At 42.0% G+C, this 20,043-nt stretch overlaps 1 protein-coding gene across 11 annotated transcripts in view; it reads right to left on the reverse strand.

Moving 5' to 3' along the window:
• Nucleotides 1-396: 396 nt before the first annotated feature.
• LOC128687335 (alpha-(1,3)-fucosyltransferase C-like) overlaps nt 397-20,043 on the reverse strand; it is an 82,181-nt gene continuing 62,534 nt past the window's right edge. For all 11 annotated transcript variants that reach the window (XM_070092789.1, XM_070092781.1, XM_070092779.1 and 8 more), the window contains 7 exons: nt 19,064-19,301; nt 17,618-17,793; nt 14,300-14,428; nt 12,828-13,020; nt 12,169-12,323; nt 4,708-4,866; nt 397-4,251 (listed from right to left, as the gene is read on the reverse strand). In XM_070092789.1, the coding sequence (XP_069948890.1) occupies nt 4,068-4,251; nt 4,708-4,866; nt 12,169-12,323; nt 12,828-13,020; nt 14,300-14,428; nt 17,618-17,793; nt 19,064-19,301 (1,234 nt within the window). In that variant the 3' untranslated portion in view covers nt 397-4,067. The remainder of the gene's footprint in view (nt 4,252-4,707; nt 4,867-12,168; nt 12,324-12,827; nt 13,021-14,299; nt 14,429-17,617; nt 17,794-19,063; nt 19,302-20,043) is intronic.

Here is a 20,043-nt window from a genome sequence, read left to right on the forward strand (position 1 = left end):
AACCCTCCCCTACATACCGGCAATGTTACTACCTCCCTTCGCAACCAGTTGCACCCTGAGCCCCACAAAAATTTGAACACCATTCTAAGAATACTCGTGATCGCTGTTCCTGTTAACGGCATCACTGCCGAAACAAACCAGACTTTACTATATAGTAATACATTGATGACGATTGCACGTTGCCCAAGGGTTAAATGGTGAGGTCGCAGCATTCCCAAACGTCGCTGCACCTGTTCCACCATCCTATTCGAATTGCTAATCCTTGCAGCACTCAGGTCAGCCTCATAAACGACACCACAGATTTTCAGACTCCTGGTTCTCCGCTGCACAACATCACATCCCCAATCTAATCTCCCTGCCCACTCTCCCAGCCCCATTATCATTGACTTTTCCAGATTTACCTTCATCCCAGTAGCTCTCCCAAAATTGTGTACAACTTCCTCCAAAAGTCCTAACCGTGTCTCCTCACTCACCAAAATAGTTGTATCATCAACATAGCCCACCAAACCAGGCCAAGGTTTCTGCTCACCATCCCCATCCCCTGTCCTTAGACGATCCTCCACCATCCTATAAAAGGGATCCTGAACACATGCAAACAAAAGTTGTGATAATGGACATCCCTGCCGAAGACCCCGCTCCATGGTGACTCCTTCCCCCACACACCCATTAATTTGCACCCTTACCTTCGCGTTTGAGTACAACGTATCCACCCACCCCACTATTTCTTCGCCAAACCCCTGTCGTAGGAGAATATCCCTCAAAGCCTTTCTTTCCACCCTGTCATAAGCCCCTTGCCAATCCAATGCCACCAACGCCCCTCTTCCCCTTTCCATGTCCTCCAGGAACCCCTTTATGATCCCGTGGCCCTCGCCCATTGACCTACCAGGCAACCCAAACTGAGACTCAAACACGACCCTCCCCACAACACATTTAAGCCGATTCCCAAGAATTTTCGCGAACAATTTATAATCAGCACAAAGCAACGAAATGGCTCGGTAATCCCGAAGGGTACTCTGCTGTTTACCCTTCGGGACCAACACCACCACCGCCGTTGACTGTGATTCTCCCATCTTACCTCCTTCCTTCATGGTATTCATTAACTCTACTAGGAAACCCCTAAGCAGACCCCAGTGCTGTACATAAAATTCGCTTGGTAAACCATCGATCCCGGGTGCCTTTCCCTTCCTCATGTCCATAAGGGCTCTCCATATTTCCTCCTCCTCAATGACCCCACCCAGTGCCTCCCGATCACTCCTCCCCAGTTTGCATGGCACATACTCACATACCTGCCCAAGAACGTCTCCATCTACCCCACTACTTTTCCCATATTCCTCAAACCATCTATCTGCATATGCACTCATCCCCATGGCTTCCCGTAATACCTGTCCCTCTCTAAACCCCCCCACCAAAGAAATGACTTGCAATCTCGGTATTGTAGTCGTTCGCTGTCGTACCTTCTGTCCTCGCAGCACACAAGCCGATGGCTTGTCGCCTCATAGTACTTCGTCCAACCCCGCCTGTATACGTACCGCTGCAAAACGTTCTTCTTGCAAATCCCTTATCCTGCCCTTCAACATGTGTATATCCTCCACTGGGTACACCCCGGCCACAGCCCCCCCCCCTTGTAACAATCCCGTAATCTAGATTCTAAATAATTTGACAAACCATACCGCAATTGATTAATGCGTTTACCCTCCCTCACATAAAATTGACGTATTCTTACCTTAGCCACACTATCCCACCATCCTACCACATTCTCCTCAGTCCTTCTGTCCGCCCAGAGCTGTTCCCAAAATACTGCAAAACCTTCCAATCCCTCCCTATCCCTCAAAACCATCGTGTTCAGTTTCCAATAACTTCCCTGCCTACGAGCCAAAGCATCCCACCCCACCTCCACTAATACCGCCCTATGATCGGAAGACACCATCTCAATAGTTTTAAAAGACTCTACCAAAACCCTCTGAGATAAATATAACCTGTCCAAACGAGCCGCATATCCCATTCTTATAAACGTATGTTCCACCTGCCACAGACCTCCCCCGAAAGCATAACGTAACTGAAGGTCTCTAAGCAGGCCTCCCAAGACTGAGGAAAAATATCCTGCTCCTCTGGGTTCCACGTCTGCCCTCTTAACTACACAATTCCAATCCCCTCCCACAATCGCCACCGACGGTAACGTGCGTAGGTAGTACACGAGCTCCTCCCGCACAAAATCCATCTTCACTTTCACGTCACTTTCTGCTGGGGCATACACACACACAAACACCACTCTCTCTCCCATCCACCATCCTTCCACACGTAATACTCTCCCCCCTCCCCCCCTCTTTCCTGTGCAATACAAACGGGCTCACCTCCCTGATCAACACACCCACTCCTCCTTTTAAGCGCTCAGACGGCAACACATAAGCCTGATACCCAGGCACCTCTAATTCACGACCAAGCTTAAAATTGTGCTCCTGCACAAAAGCTACGTCAATCTTGTACCTATTCAAAAACATCCTGAAGCACTCACGTTTAACACCATCACACAGACCATTAATATTTATTGTTACACACCTGAGGCCGGCTTAAGGTTTCCCTCCCCACCTCATGTCATGACTCTTCCCTTTCAAACCATTTCCCTGGGCTTTGCCTTTGCCACATACTCCACCCTCCTTCCCAACCATCCCCCCCTTCTGTTGTGGCCCTCTCGTAGAGTCACTCTGAGCACCATAACCCCATGTCTTTTTTCCTGGCCTTTGCGGCGGCGTCAGAACATCGTCCGAATCTGACGCTGCTGCCCTTTTCCTTGTAGCTCCTTCAGTTTCCATATCTGAGTCCTGGGAGCCAGCACAATGGACTTCCACCTCTACCACCCTTAATCCGCCTCCATGTCCTTCCATGGCACTCACACTGTCCATCACAGGTGCCACCTGATCCTCCCCCCTCCCGCACACACCTTCTGCCCTGATCCCAGGTTCCTGCTCACTGTGACTCTCCACCTCCGTAGACTCTAACATAGCCTGTATCACCGTCTCCAACTCCTCCTCAATAGCTTTTACTTCTGCGCCCACCTGCACCTCTTCACTTGACAGCTGTACTGTTGATGGGCCAGGTGATTCATGGATCTCCACTTCTTCTGATTCCACAGGAGGAGCCGTCACCTCTTCACTCCACAAGCGACCACGCCCTCCTCCTTGCCTCCGTTCTTCCTCAGGCATCGGTTTCTCATGGACAGGTGCTCCGCCCCTTGCCGGCCCAGGAGCCATATTCCACTTGCCACAATCTGCCGCCATATGGTCATATTCGCCACACAGTCGGCATGTACGCCTCTGCCCAGCATACGCTACCATTACCTGGGTTCTAAACTCCTCGAGATATACATACGAGGGTATAGGATGCCTTAGCGTCATCTTGAGATTGAAAGAACCCTCAGGATAACCTGTGTAAGCTCCTTTTACCCATTTACCAGGTTGGGCCAGATGTACAGTGCCATAACGTTCGGAAACATTGCGTATATCCACTTCATCAGCCTCAAAAGGCACGTTTCGGAGCTTAACCCACGAATAATGTCGTGATACATCCGTCAACTTGACCCTCACTGCCGGTGTTACGTTAATGCTGACATCTTGATAACGATCCACCAACGCCTCGTATACTTGAGCAGTTAGCACCTTCACGAATATTCTATACACACCGTTCAGTGCCACTCCATACAAATCCTCGTCTCTGATGCCATATGTCTCTCTCACAATTTTGGGCAATAACACATCAACTGACGTAGGCGTTAAAGCCCCACTAATGAGCTCAATACCCACAGTATTCACCCTTCTGCACACACCTGGCGCCATGTTGTTGACTGAGTAGCTCGTCTGGGAAAACAGTAGAGGGGTGCAAAGCACGACCGCACTCTACCTCATCCAGGCAGCGAAATACTGTACTAGCGTAAAACAAGCTTGCAGCAACTAGCCTTAACCTTGTTTAATCACAGAAAGTGTATCTGCAGTTCATGCGGGAACACGTCTAGTACCTCCGACAACAGAAGATCGGCCACATGGTAACACACACAGTCCATTAGTTCAGTGGTGTCAAACCAAGAGCTTGCTCCAGGCACTTGTATCCAGTTTCTTACAACCCCCCTGGGACATGAACCACTTCCTGATGTCCTGATAGGTCTTGGGCACAGTGTCGTTGTGCAGCTTTTTACACAGCTCACAGAAATTTTGGGCAGTGCTGGACCACCCGTCGTCCACGGAGTAGTGATCCTTCCATCTGAGGGTGAGGAATGCTTTTAGAATCCTATAAATTTGTTAATTCCCCTGTTTCCTTACAAGTGTATTATTATTTAGCTCATAATGTATGTTTCACAAAGTATAACCCACCTTTCATATAGTTATTTTTTCTCGTCATAGTATATTATATGTTTTTTTTTTTTTTTAATTCTAGTGTTTTTACAAAATATTTTCGTCTTTCAGTCTACTCAGCTGACTGGAAGATTGAAAGCTTATTTCAACATACATTGCGTCATTACTATTAAACAAAATATTTTTAATAATAATTAATTACTAGCCAAAACAGAAAAACATTTATTAATTATATAAAAGGCAGTCAGTAACCTTTGTCATATTTCTTGACCGGATGCAGAGTTAGATTCACATTGCTTCTCAGAATTCTCTTACTACAGCTAAAATTATTTATATTACAATTGATTATTAAATACAGTCTTACTTAAAGTACTCATTATAAGCGGTGTCGTTGTTGTTGAGGTACTTGAGATAGTTAGCGAGGCTCTGCAGGTTTGAGAAGTCCAGGACGTTGATGTAGGAGTGAGGAGGAACAATGTGGGCGTAGTCTCCAAGACCCAACACTACCGGTACTACATTGTACCTGCACATAACATTATGGTCTATTATTTTACGAAGGTATTAGCTGCTTTCAGGGAACTGGCTGAGTGCAGAGCACAATGATGCTGTTAATGAAAAGTGCCAACTCTGTACATGTGATAACTATAGCCACACACGTCCAGATCATTATAAGTAGTGAATCCATGTACATGAGCAAGGTGCAAGATCCTATCATACCGGCCGTTTCCCACCAAGGCAGAGTGACCCGAAGAGAAGAAACACTCCATCACTGTCTTGCCAGAGGTATGCCTACACTACAGTTAAAAAAACTGCAACATATGAACATCCTTCCTTCAGAGCACAGGCACTGTACTTCCCACTTCCAGGACACAAGTCGGCTAACTGGTTTCACCGAATCCCTTCATAAATGTTAATTTGCTCACACTCCAACAGCAAGTCACAAAAATCATTCGTCTCCACTCCTATCTAGCACCTCCCTCCAACCTTTATTAGGACGACCCCTACTCTGCCTTCCTTCCACTACAGATTTATATCCCCTCCAAGTTATTCTATTTTGTTCCATCCTCTCTAAAGGTCCGAATAGCCTCAACAACCCCTTCTCTGCCCTATGGATAATACCTTTAGAATCTCCACACCCTCTAATCTCCAAATTGCTGATTCTCTGCATTATATTCACACCACACATTGCCCTCAGACACATCTCCACTACCTCCAGCCTTCTTGTTGCAACATTCACCAACCTTGCTTCACACCCATATAAGAACGTTGGTACCACTATACTATCATACATTCCCTTCTTTGCTTCCATAGATAACGTTCTTTGTCTTCACTGACTCCTCAGTGCTCCAATCACCTTTTTCTCCTCATCGATTCTATAATTTACCTCATCTATCATAGACCCATCTGCTGACAAGTTCACACGCAAATACCTGAATACATCCACTTCCTCCATACTCCCAATATATATATATATATATATATATATATATATATATATATATATATATATATATATATATATATATATATATATATATATATACTATGCCAACTACTTCAGAACGACTTAAAAAAAACTCCTATCTATATGTGATCTTGACAGCAATACAATATATGCCAAATCTTGAAAACAATTCTGTTGTTATTCAATCCTCTTCAGTCTCCCTGTTCTTCATTCAGTTTTCTTTCAACTCATATATTGTAACTTACATCTATTTTTAATCTACTAATACTGTATACTGTGTATTAGACCCTAATAAAAAAATAAAAATTAAAATAAATAAAAGAAAATGAAACTCGTACCGATCCACACCACGATTATTTATTATTATTATTAAAGATTCGCCGGTACTCTCCCGGCTCCCTGTCTAGGGAGGGTCTGAGAGCTACTGTCTGGGACCAACTGTCCCCAGGCCTAGCTTCTCGGAGGGAGAAGCTAGGCCTTTCTGGTCTGCCATCCCCGCCCCAAGGAGGCTAATGGGAATGACAGCCTTGTGAGCTGCAAGCTCCGGCTCAGGCACCTACCCTACCCGAGAAGGGCTGGGCATGGTGTCGATCAAGCACGAGTGAAACGTTGGGCATGTTTCCTTGTACCTGGTGTCCCTGTATTAGTTGTATCAAGTACTTGTAGAAATAAAGATTATTATTATTATTATTATTATTATTATTATTATTATTATTATTATTATTATTATTATTATTATAGCAGTAAATATTTACCTTGGTGTTAGTTGATTGTTATGGGTCACACCCTTGGGAACAAGATTAATGTAAACTGGCCGAATTGCTCTACATAACCAGGGACTCTTAGTATGTTATGCCAATATTGTCAGCTACGTCTGTATCAGTTGTATCATGTAATTGTAGTAATAAAGATTATTACTGTCATTGTTATTTTTGTACACGGAAGGTATTAAATTACTTTTGGGTCACCGTTAAATAATTACGTTTTCTGTAAGAAAGAAGAATGAACAGAAAACGATTGTCTTCTATGTTGAACACTAACTAATATAGACGACAGTTAATTATTATGGCTCAAGAACTTTCTTTAAAGAAAGTATACTTAGGCACAGGTACACAAGTACAATTATCATACATTGTGCAAATTACCTAGGATAAACCAGGATTACCGAAGAAGCAATATGCCTTTTAATTGAAGTGTTTTCAAGGGCCTTTTCCTTGATGCGACTAAACAGTCGACGATCTCCGAAGTTTATTGCTAGGTAAAGGTGACAAGAGCTTTGCTTATACATCTCACCTATAGTAATCTTTGGGTCAGTCTCAATTCACAGATTTCAGCTTTAATGATCGCATTACATAATAACCTATGTAGAAATTAAAATAGAATAACCAAACAAAGGTAAATCCTGAATTATTTCCGCGGGGTCCTTTCATTTCTTTCAAAGATTCTTAATTTTTAGCCATGGCCTCTTGATTGTCAGCAGAGCGTGCAACCAATGCACTAAGGCTCTATTTAGATTAACCTGGAGGGTTATTAACCCAGTGTGGTATGCAAAGAGTACGTAACCTTTATTCGGCGCATGTACACACCCTCATTTACAGGCTATCTCCCCCAACCAGCGAACCAGGTTGCTAAGAGTTGATGATGGGGCCCCGTCGTTCAACTAGTGACCAGGTTCTAGCCAATAAGAAGATGGTTTTGGCAATCGCAGAGGTTATGTGGGTACCACTCTCCTGTCTGCCCTTGTCATTCCCATTCTAAGATAAGATAAGATAAAATTTCGTTCGGATTTTTAACCCCGGAGGGTTAGCCACCCAGGATAACCCAAGAAAGTCAGTGCGTCATCGAGGACTGTCTAACTTATTTCCATTGGGGTCCTTAATCTTGTCCCCCAGGATGCGACCCACACCAGTCGACTAACACCCAGGTACCTATTTGCTGCTAGGTGAACAGGACAACAGGTGTAAGGAAACGTGTCGGAATTTCCACCCGCCGGGAATCGAACCCGGGCCCTCCGTGTGTGAAGCGGGAGTTTTAGCCACCAGACCACCGAGCCGGTTGAAGCACGGTCTGCTATCTTGTGGCTTCTATTTCTGCCTTGCTTACCATGGAGTGCACTATATTTATCACTGTACATAGTGTACATATTGCTGTTCTAAATTGGTGAAGGATAATATAAGTCTAAACTTTCTCTGCTGTGTTTATTTTGCTCCCATTACACCCGGGATAACAGGCCATTTGGATTCCTGGGTTTTAATATGGGTAGCCTGTCCGGGAGCTGGAGCTGGACTTAGAGAACCGGTTGAGCTTAGGGTGAAGCTTGTAGCAGGAACATTGTGCAGCTTGCTGTCTGGCATTGCATTAGCTTTGCCTACGCTTTACAAATTTTGCGTGTCAGTTACTGTTATGGTCAGCCTTGCTATTGTGTGATCGTTCAACAGCTCGCTACTAGCTTGTTCGGTGTGCTCGCTTCGCTACGGTCAATTTTCTAGAACAGTGTAGCTGTCTGGCATTGCTTTACAAATTTTGCGTGTCGGTTGTTACTAGCCTGTTCGGTGTGGAGAATTTTGCAGTCAGCTTTGCTTGTATGCGTATTCTGCAATCGTACTGTGCATAGCTAAGCGTGTTCTGCAAATTAACGTGTTACGTTGGGGTATTCTGCAATCGTACTGTGCATAGCGAATAACTTATGCCACCTAGACGAGTCAGACGTCTGGTGTCGGCATATACTTTGCATAACCTACCTAAATTGTCCCTACAGCGTTGTTGGCAAATTGCTCGTTCCATTGGCATTAAATACAAACGCATTCTCACAGCTGTGCAACTGCGTTCACTGATTGCTGACAAACTTATAGAAGAAGAGATGGCACATCAGACTCCTCCCTCTACGGGAGCTAGGGCAAAAACTACTATGTTCTCGCAGGAGGAAGATGATACACTTACGGAGCAAAATGGTCAGCTGGGTTGTCTCAAGGTGAATCAGCGTCGTTGGCACTTGAGCTGGCAAAAATCAATCTTGAGCAAACTAGGGAACAGAGAGCATTCGCAAGGGAAGAATTTGATAGGGAAAGAGAAAGGAGGCAGTTTTCGCATTCTGTAAATGATTTTAGTTTACAAAAAGCAGTACAGCTTGTTCCCCGCTTCAATGAGGCCGAACCAGAACAATTTTTCGAAAGCTTCGAAAATCAGGCTCGAGCCTTGAGGTGGCCGGAACAGCATTGGGCATCGTTGGTTCATACAGCATTATTGGGTAAGGCACAGGAATTTACGTCAGCATTAAATGACGCTGAATTTTCTGATTATAAAGTAGTGAAGGCCACAGTGTTGGGAGCATATACATGTATCCCAGCCAAATATAGAAAGATTTTTAAATTAAGCAGGCGGCAGCTTGGTCAATCCCTAGTAGACTTTGTGAGACAGCAAACCAAAGCTTTTACCAGCTGGTATAAAGCAAGTGGTGTCTCTACCTTTGAGGAGCTGGTACAGCTTATTCTGATTGATAACCTGCTGAGTCTGTGGGACCAGAGGTTCGAGTCTTTCTGCAGGATCGTGACTTAACCACTGCATTGGAGGCAGCCAGGTTGGCTGATACCTTCGAAACTAACCGCTCCTTGTCCGAGCGGTCCCGTCTCTTTTCAACAGCCTGGCATGAGCAGAGATCGTCAACCTTGGAGAATGAAGTGCCAGCCGGAGGGAGAACGTCTACGTCAGCCAACTAAGTCACCTGGTGAGCCACACTTTTTTCAAACTTATGGTCCACCTGCGGAGAGGCAAACTACTCATGGTGCATCTCGACAACAGTATCCAGAGAGACATCAGCCAGAACGACACCATTTGCAACGTCTGCAGGGAGTAAAGGGCAAGCCTGTCGTCTGCTTTCTCTGCAACAAAGTAGGCCATATCCGTCCCAACTGCCCCCATAAACCCCAACCCATTGGGAAAATCTCTAATATTCCTAGTAACATGTCCCCTAGAGAAGTAGAAAAAGGTATGGCCCCTTATTATTGCAAGAGCCTTATTTCCCTTCAGGAAAACTCAGAAACAACTGAAGTAAAGACCTTTAGAGATACTGGAGCATATTGCTCACTTGTAAGAGAAGGAATATTACCCCTTTCAGAGAACACTTCCTTGAATTCCTCTGTTTTATTGGAAGCATTTGGAGGAGCTATATATTCTGTTCCTTTGCATAAAATTTATGTACAGTGCAAATATTACACTGGGTACTTGACTGTAGGTGTCTCAAAAGGATTCCCCATGAAAGATGCCATGTTATTACTGGGTAATAACATTACTACTGTTAGTGCGTGTCCTGAACCTATAATGAGTAATTCTTCTCCGGTGTTGGCCATAACTCGGGCAACATCCCAAGGGTTGTCTGGAGAGAATGTTGACCTATCCTTGGACGACTCCGATCTCGGAATGCAAAGAGTACGTAACCTTTATTCAGCGCATGTACACACCCTAATTTACAGGCTATCTCTCCCAACCAGCGAACCAGGTTGCTAAGAGTTGATGATGGGGCCCTGTCGTTCAACTAGTGATCAGGTTCTAGCCAATAAGAAGATGGTTTTGGCAATCGCAGAGGTTATGTGAGTACCACTCTCCTGTCTGCCCTTGTCATTCCCATTCTAGAGCTGGTTGAAGCACGGTCTGCTATCTTGTGGCTTCTATTTCTGCCTTGCTTACCGTGGAGTGCACTATACTTATCACTGTACATAGTGTACATATTGCTGTTCTAAATTGGTGAAGGATAATATAAGTCTAAACTTTTTCTGCTGTGTTTATTTTGCTCCCATTACACCCGGGATAACAGGTCATTTGGATTCCTATGTCTGCCTTATTTCTTCTTTGAGTTGCTTCCACATAAGTGGTATATAAATAATTGTCCCGTGACCTGGTGACAAAAGCTCTCGCTTCACATGGTGAGGGTTAGGGTTCGATTCCCGACGAAGGGATGGAAACATCGGACGTGTTTCCTTATACCGGTTGTCTGTTTACCCATTAGTAAAATGGGTACCTGGGTGTTATTCGACTGGTGTGGGTCGCATCCTTGGACAAAACCAACCTAATTTGCCCGAAATGAGTTAATGTTACTCCTAAGATAATTTTGGCGATTAGACTGAAGGGTAGTTCACAGGAAGTTTGTAATTCTTAATTTATTAAAATCATGTTTAATATGATTATTGTATTATTCTTATTGGTCCTCTTTTTATTTTATCAATGGTACATATTGTAGATGAGTAAGACACATGTACAAGAGTTTGGTACCTTTAGTGACAAGACGTTTAGTCTGCTCAGTAGGCTTCTTCAGTCGAAGTACAGAGATGACAACAGAAGTCCACGATTCTCGTTGTCTTCTGTATTTCTGTTTAAGCAGTCTGCTGAACAGACGAAACGTCTGGGCAATAAGATTACCAAACTGTTGCACATGTTTATGTATCTTAATCATGTTGATTTTATTACTACTGTATTGTTAATATAATTATGACTTGTACGTAATGTGGCATTTTTTACATTTATACTTTCCTTGAAAGTTATAAATATTTATATAATCTGTAGACGAAGATTATTGCTGAAAACTAAAAAAAACTTTCAGTCATTTATGAATTAATTTTTTGTTTAAATTTCATATTGGCCTAAATTAACCCTTTCTATTATCATTCAGTTTGGTTTTGTCAAATTAATAAATCAGTCAGCTTTTAATGTTCATTTTCAAATATTTCCCCAATATATCTAGTCTTCATAAAGATGCTGGTGAGTGCTGGTGAGGGGCTCTTGATCTAGAATCTGTGCTAAAATTCTCTAAATTCAGCTGAATGCCTTCAACAATCCCCCCCTCCCTCTACCCTCCGGCGATGAATAATCCCTATTAGTTTAGTGCTCCCCATGATAAATAATTCCTTACCTTACACGATAGGGATGCCCGGGTGTTGCGCGTGTCTTAATTTCATCTTGTCGGTATTACATACCATTCTTGTACTACTACTACTACTACTACTACTACTACTACCACCACCTCTTCCTGCCTATATATAGCCGTCCTGCTCCACTTCTGGTTAGTGTGGCTTTGTCAATGGTCCAAGTCGGACCGAAACGTCGTCGTAAGCTTCTCTTTTATGTGCAGGTTATTTGTGTATCGTTCCAGTCACGGTATTGTGCCTATTTTGTTATTTATTCCTTACCTTCCCCCACTCCTCTAAGTCTCCCCTTTTCCCTGTCTTCAAACACTTCCCTTCACCGCTCGAATGAACTCCCTTCCCCCACCAATACTCTCCCTCTCCAACACACTTTTTCTTCTCCTCCAACACCTACCTTCCCATTCCCACCTTCCCCATCCTCCTCCTGCCCATTTTCAAAACTCACCTGAGAACAGAGAATAATTTCTCTGTGACGTAGTCTTTACAGAGAGAGTTTTCAAATGAGAAGTAGAACTTGTAATCTTTCTCCAGCAACTCGTAGCACAAAGAGGTGGTGTCTCTGGAGCACTTCAGAGGTCCACACTTTCCATACACGTCTACCTGTGACATACAGGTTACATAAGCATATAATAAGCATAATTGAGAGAGAAAGCAAACTCGCCATTGGTTACAGGGTTTTAATAATTATAATTCTGACAAGAAATTTTTATGAACGGCCGCTGAGTTGGACCCTATCACACGTCTTTTTAAGAAGTATCGCTCGACTTCATGAACGAATGGGGGTTAATTTTCTCTCTTGTTCCTCCTAAGTCTTCTCCCAAAATGCTGAAAATTCTTAAATAAACGAATGCAACAATCCAAGTGAGGAGTGTCCGGTCTGTCGAGCCAGTATTGCTATCCCTGTGCTTCAGCGTCTCTGCATCATAAAAAGTCAAAAGCTTTTCCCAACCATAATCCTGGTAATTCGGACTCTTTTTTTCGGCAAGTTCCCTGACTTCAACTCTCTGACACAACAATTCTTATTTAAACAATGCTTTACCCTCAGCAGATAAGAGTGTTGAGAGTGGGGGGGGGGGCGTGTTAAACTGAAGCTTGTCCACTCACCGGGATGAACTTCTTCATGAAGTTGACCAACTTCTCTCTTCTCGAGTGAGTGAAGCAGTTGGAGACGAACCAGGCAGCCATTTTCGTTTTTCCGGCGGCGTAGTTCTTCTTGGGTTCCTCCGTAGTTGATGATGACAGTGGTGATGGTGACGGTGTCAGAGGTGACGAAGAGAGCGCGTTAGCACGCCCGTACCTGTCAATCCAAGATGGCGCTGCTCAAGAGAATGGCAATAATAATTATTATCATAATATCATAATTATGTTGAAACAATATATTTAATGATGTCTGTCAATCATGAGTACTTTTTCTCTTATTTATCCTCGTCGTCTTTGTGACTTAGTGTATTTTGCTTGATATGTTGCTTCCATCTCTTAACATTTCTATGTAATAAGCTGTGCAATGAATTCAGCTTCGTTATCAGCGAGTATAAACACAGATTCAGAATTATAGATCAAGCACTATACTTCATCCCCGCTTATACATGCCTAATTATTCTTAATATATTCAGAGGAAAGAGCTCTCTAAACCAGTAGGGGTCATTCAGCACCGGAAGAATATTGTGATTACCAAATTTTATTCTTTTCATTCCTAGCAATTTATGTCTCAATTTAGATCAAAGGAAACACATGAACACTATTTCATCACTGTATGTCAAGTGTAAACTACCGATAGTGTTGGTGTCTATAGTCAAGAGTTCACTGATACTCGCGTCTTAAAACTGTGTTAACCTTTGTGGGGTCCATTGTTCTTAAAATATTCATCTACCCCTCTCTCATTTTCATTATCCTTCCCATTCTTATTTCCACGATCTCACCTCTATTTTTCTCCTTTCATGGAGAAAAAATAGGTACAGGAAGCTGATGAACAGAAACAGCTAAATATCAGTTCCATATGTAGTGCTCTGCAACAATTAGGTACATATAACGCAGATCACATTGTATAAACATAACGTCAAAAATGTTTTTGCTAAAGTAAGTTCACCAAAATGATGAAATGCATTCCCCGTTATTCATTCAACAGTAGCCTTGCTAGAAGTGCTTAGATATTTCAACTCAAATGACTCTCTGAACTGCAACATTCCCGCTCCTCCTTCAAAGTGGTGGCCCTGTACGTTCCCCTCCTTCTGTAAATGCTACCCTGTTAACACTCCAACAGTACGTCAAATCCCCGCCAAAAAACACACTCCTACTTAACACGCTCATGCTTGCTTGCTTGCTGGATTCTCAGACCCCTATCATTATGAAGCTCCTTCATCTATTCCAGCCAACTCTTCCTGAGACCCCTACCCATCCTTCCATACTTATACACCCTTTTTTTTTTGTCAACATTGATATATGGCAATTATCTGTAAGACTCTGCTAACACTGTGCCAGTATAACTATGCATCTGATGACAGTCATCCAGTGACAATACAGGATTTGATGGTTACAAATGTTAAGCAAGCCATGAGGCGAAGGTATAGTGGACTCACGGATAAGGTATGTCAGAATCTCTTCTGTACGTCATGGTCCAGTTGAAGAGGCCATTATAGAGTGACGGGTTCTGGTAGACGTATGAGGCTGATTCTACCTCCCAGAACACCCACCGTTGGTGAGGAGACCTGCGAACATAGAAGTGTATGGTCAGAGCACGTGAGAGTACATGGTAAAGGTAACTAGAGTACACAGTGAGGGTACTAGACTACATGGCGAGGGCACCAGAGAGTACATGGTAAGGACACCCGAATACCTAGTAAAGACACCTGTGGGAGAATACATGCTGAAAACATCTGAGAGTAGATGGTGAGGTGACCTGAGATTCCTTGGTAAGACCTTAGGATGAATGTATGGTGAGGAGACCTTAGGATCAATACATGGTTAAGAGGCGCTAGGATGAGTATATGATGAGTAACAAAGCCTCACACAGTATATTTGTTATGTGACGTAAACGTTAGCTACTTTCACTTGCGCTGTTACAAATCCAATCTGGAGATTTAAGGTAAAAAAAAAAAAAAAAAAAAAAAAAGGCAAAAGATTCTAGAGCAACTAACGAAACAACTAATTATTATAATTGGCTAGTCGCAGTGTTGTTATTGACCACTACCACTTGTTCGTGGTTACAATAATATAAAATACAGCTTATTGAGGCTAGTACACCAAACGGGGAGTAGAATGAAATTAGCTCAGAGGCACTCACAACACAGTATGTCCTCGGATCACGGCAAAACACCTAGTTCTGCTGGGTGCGTGATTCTTGTAGGATTTGATGGTCCTGTGGGTTAGAACGTAATGTGGTTTTCGCTCACCATGAGGCGGGCCAAAACAACATGGGTTCAAGTCCTTGGATAGTCGCAATGTTGTTATTGATTATATATATATATATATATATATATATATATATATATATATATATATATATATATATATATATATATATATATAAATGGCAACGCTCATCTTGCCATATAGGACAAGTGAAAATTTGTGTATGCAATAATTTCGCGAAAATCATTCTGAACCTAACGAAAAAAATATATTTCACTGTGTTTGTTTAGTATTAAATTACTGTAAACAAATCTAAAATATATTTAGTTGGGTTAGGGTAAAATAAATTGTGCTAGTTATAATAAGGTTAGGTAAGTTTTCTAAGTTCCTTTTGGTGCAAAATTTAAATTTTTTACATCAACATTAATGAAAAAAATATATCTTTAAACGTATAAGAGAAAATTTTAGAAAGGACTTAATTTTAAATGAGTTCTTGCTAATTGACCAGTTTTACATATTCGGCACGATATATATATATATATATATATATATATATATATATATATATATATATATATATATATATATATATATATATATATATATATATATATATATATATATATATTCACAGATAACCCGCACTTAGGAGACAAACTTATGACGGCGTTTCCGTCCAACTTGGACCATTAACATGCCATTTGTTAATGATCCAAGTCAGACAGAAACGTCGTCATAAGTTTCAGTCTCCTAAGAGCGGGTTATTTGTGTATTGTTCCAGCCACGGTGCTGTGACAGCCACGGTGCTGTGACAGCCACGGTGCTGTGACAGCCACGGTGCTGTGACAGCCACGGTGCTGTGACAGCCACGGTACTGTGACTGTTTATTCTTTACTCGTATATATTCTTTCGCAATGCATGATATATACATCTAAATATATAAACAGTTTGTTTCTGAGGGACCTTTTTTGTCCATGTATCATTCAGATTAATTTGCGGAGTTGTTACGTAGCATGGTTGTTAGAGTTGTAGATAAAACGAGTGTATATAGGCGCACACATACAGGCGCACACACCATACACACACATACACACACACTATACACACACACACACCATACACACACACACACCATACACACACACACACACACACACACACCATACACACACACACACACACACCATACACACATACACACACACACCATACACACACACAACACACACACACACACACACACACACACACATCAAGACACTGTACACCGTGTATGTCAGGCCCATACTGGAGTATGCAGCACCTGTTTGGAACCCGCACTTGATAAAGCACGTCAAGAAACTAGAGAAAGTACAAAGGTTTGCGACAAGGTTAGTTCCAGAGCTAAGGGGAATGTCCTATGAAGAAAGATTAAGGGAAATCGGCCTGACGACACTGGAGGACAGGAGGGTCAGGGGTGACATGATAACGACATATAAAATACTGCGTGGAATAGACAAGGTGGACAAAGACAGGATGTTCCAGGGAGGGGACACAGAAACAAGAGGCCACAATTGGAAGTTGAAGACACAAATGAGTCAGAGAGATATTAGGAAGTATTTCTTCAGTCATAGAGTTGTAAGGCAGTGGAATAGCCTAGAAAATGACGTAGTGGAGGCAGGAACCATACACAGTTTTAAGACGAGGTTTGATAAAGCTCATGGAGCGGGGAGAGAGAGGGCCCAGTAGCAACCGGTGAAGAGGCTGGGCCAGGAGCTAAGACTCGACCCCTGCAACCACAAATAGGTGAGTACAAATAGGTGAGTACACACACACACACACACACACACACATACATACATACGGTTAAAACAGTACCAAAATCACTTTAAAGCGATACAATGAAAAATAACTAAAGGATAGGACTAACGAAAGGAGGAGAAATGTTCACAGCTGATGACAAAGATATGCAAGAAACTAGTTTTTGGATTCACAAAACATTACAACAGTTCGGTTGTTAATTGTTTTTAGCATAAAATGTTATCATTATAATTAATGTGCTGCAATCATTTCCAACTTTAAGCTATCTTAATTTTTCGTCATCATTTTGCCGCTATCGTGTCTAATCTTCCTTCACTGAAGATGTTATCACAGTATACTCAGAGCAATTATAATTTTAATATTCGCATTTTGAGTACAAGTATTCTTTCAGAGAAAATTTTGCAGGAAGAGGAAATCTCCTCACTAACGAAAAAAAGGGGGTTTCAGGGTCCTTAAGCTCTCTAACCGGCAAACCTCGCCAGGATATATCCCTATATTTAAAAGAAAAAGAAAAAAGGAGACAGCGGTAAAGAAAAAAAAGTTTTAACAGAAGTGAATGAAATCTGAAAATAATGTAATATTTCAATTCACTTTGACAAAAACTGTAGTTTGTCTCGGTTTTTACAAGGATAATAATTACTTAAGTTTTCGGAGAAAAACGTGATAGGTTAAAAATGCATAAAAAATGCAATACAGCCCATTCAAAATAAAAATAGTCTTAAGATACTTGAAGCAACAATTAATACCTTATTTTTGGTAACTGAAGGGGTTCCATTGCCCTAAAGTGGAAGATGATAGCATCAAACGCCTCCACAGGCACGAAGGAGCGATTGCCAGTGACCATGCAGGTGTCTACCTCACACTCGGCCATCTGGAACGGCGCTCGACCAAAGCCGAATGACATTGCTTTCGACCCGTACCCCTGCAAATGTGTTCTTATTATTATGATAGTGTGGTGTCACTCCTGCAGATGTATTACAGTGTGGTGTCATAGCCTTGGTGTTCCTAAGACTGTTATGGTAGGATGTAACAACCTGGAGAGGTCCTGCAGGATATAATGGAGTGTAACAACCTTGGTGTTCCTGCAGGAGTTATAACTCTGGAGTCCTGGAGGTATGTTATAGTGAAGCATCACAACCTTCATCACCAGTAACTTTTACAATGAGAGGTATATAAAAGTCACGGATGTAACTATAGGTAAGTATTACGAAACTTCGCCCACCAGGGGCTTTATCAATTCAGTTGGGTTGGCCACTCTCCTGGTGGGCGAAACCTTTCCATAATAGTTACCCAACGTTGTAAACGTGTCTTTTGTACATTTATTGGCATTATATACTGTTCGTAACAGGAGAGCCGTAGTAAATTAACGCTAATATTTTCCCAGAGAGCCTACTAACTTCCCCCATCCCCCACATTCAGTGATGCGGTTCACCTGAACACTAGCATAAGAGAACACAGAATTCACACACTTCACGAATACAGTGAACATTTTATATTAACGATATATTTACAATATTTCTAATTCTGTTAGTGCTAATCATTTGTTGTGAAGGTATTTTACCCATGACCTGACATCAAACTTCGTCACTCATTGGAATTATTCTTTGCAGACATAACAGTTGTTTGCTCTACTGCTAAGCATCGACATACACTAGAGACAGAAACCCTGACTGATTGGTATCTGTTTTGTGAGACGTAGCTATATATATATATATATATATATATATATATATATATATATATATATATATATATATATATATATATATATATATATATAGTCTCTACGTCCACAGCAGGACTCGAACCTGCAAACTTTGTATCAGAGTCCACAGTACTTTACCACGGAGCCAGACGATGTTTCCTTATACCCCCGGGCATTTCAAATCTCTTTCGTTGTCCACTGCATGTGGCAGGATTCGATGAAATAATTTTCAAAACGAGCTTGGTGCCCGGGGGTATGGGGTAACATCGTCTGGCTCCGACTGGACACCCATACTTATCTTGGGTCTAGCTCAGTGGTAAAGTACTGTGGACTCTGATACAGAGTTTCAAAATACGAACTTTGAAATAATGCTCGATGTGCAATGTTCATCTTCAAATTTTCATTAAATATTCTTCCGAAGACTTTCTCCTACAATCACTTTTCCCATTAAACAGCACTTTCATTTAGGAAAGTTCACAGTCCTTACGTTGACCCAGACTAAGATCTTCTTCAGCGGGGGATTTTCAGGGTCAAGGCCGAGGTCTGCCTTTAAAAACTTTTTCGGCATTTCTTTCACATAAGGAATTTTTGGTGGGTCGAGCAGCTTACTGTCACGAGGACCTCCGCCATCTTGATTCTCCTCCCGAGGATAGGTATCAGTATTCTCCAGGTCCTTCTCTACTCCAAGGAACTCGGGTACCAGCTGGCTCCAGATTTTAGGTGATCTAGAATAATTTAATAATTATTAATAATGCAAGTTACATAAAATTTTCGTAAATCGCCATTAACATTCAAACATACATTCAGGTATCAAATAAATATTGCAACATTTCTATCTTGCTTAAGGAACAGATTATATTCCGTTATTATTCATTTCTGTACGTCCGGAGAGAAAGAGTAGGAAAGATAGGGTAGTTACCCAGAGTAAGACGAAATACGCGTCAAGTCATTCAAAAACATTGTTGTAGACAAACTGATGATGAAATTGTATTAACAGAATATACATTAACGGTGGTGCTCTTAAGAAAAGGGCGGCAGAGTAAGATTATCATGGCTTTGAAGGAGAGGCAAACAATGAAGCTAATGTTGTCGACGATCAGGTCCATTAAAAGATGCTAGGCTTCCAGCGTGGCCTGGCAATCCTCTTCAGTGGGGCAGGAAGCTCTTCATGAGAAGACCACACTAAATGTTGAAAACAAGAGGGTTAAAGTGTACTGAGTCTCAGACTACTCTACAACAAAAGATTATACGGATATGGTAGCAGTAAGTATGGCAGCAACAGTATGAAATGTACAGTACATATAATTCCTCAGCAAAAATACTAGCCGACTGCCGTAGTCTCAGTTGAAAAATAAGGGCAAGAAACATGGCAGATATCCAAATATGGAGCCATTGTTGTACACAACATTAGTATCTATGCAGTTAAAAATTATTAAGAAACAGCAAAAGCGAGTCGAACGCAAGCAA

Source organism: Cherax quadricarinatus, chromosome 40 (assembly GCF_038502225.1).
Source record: "Cherax quadricarinatus isolate ZL_2023a chromosome 40, ASM3850222v1, whole genome shotgun sequence".
Lineage (NCBI taxonomy): Eukaryota > Metazoa > Arthropoda > Malacostraca > Decapoda > Parastacidae > Cherax > Cherax quadricarinatus.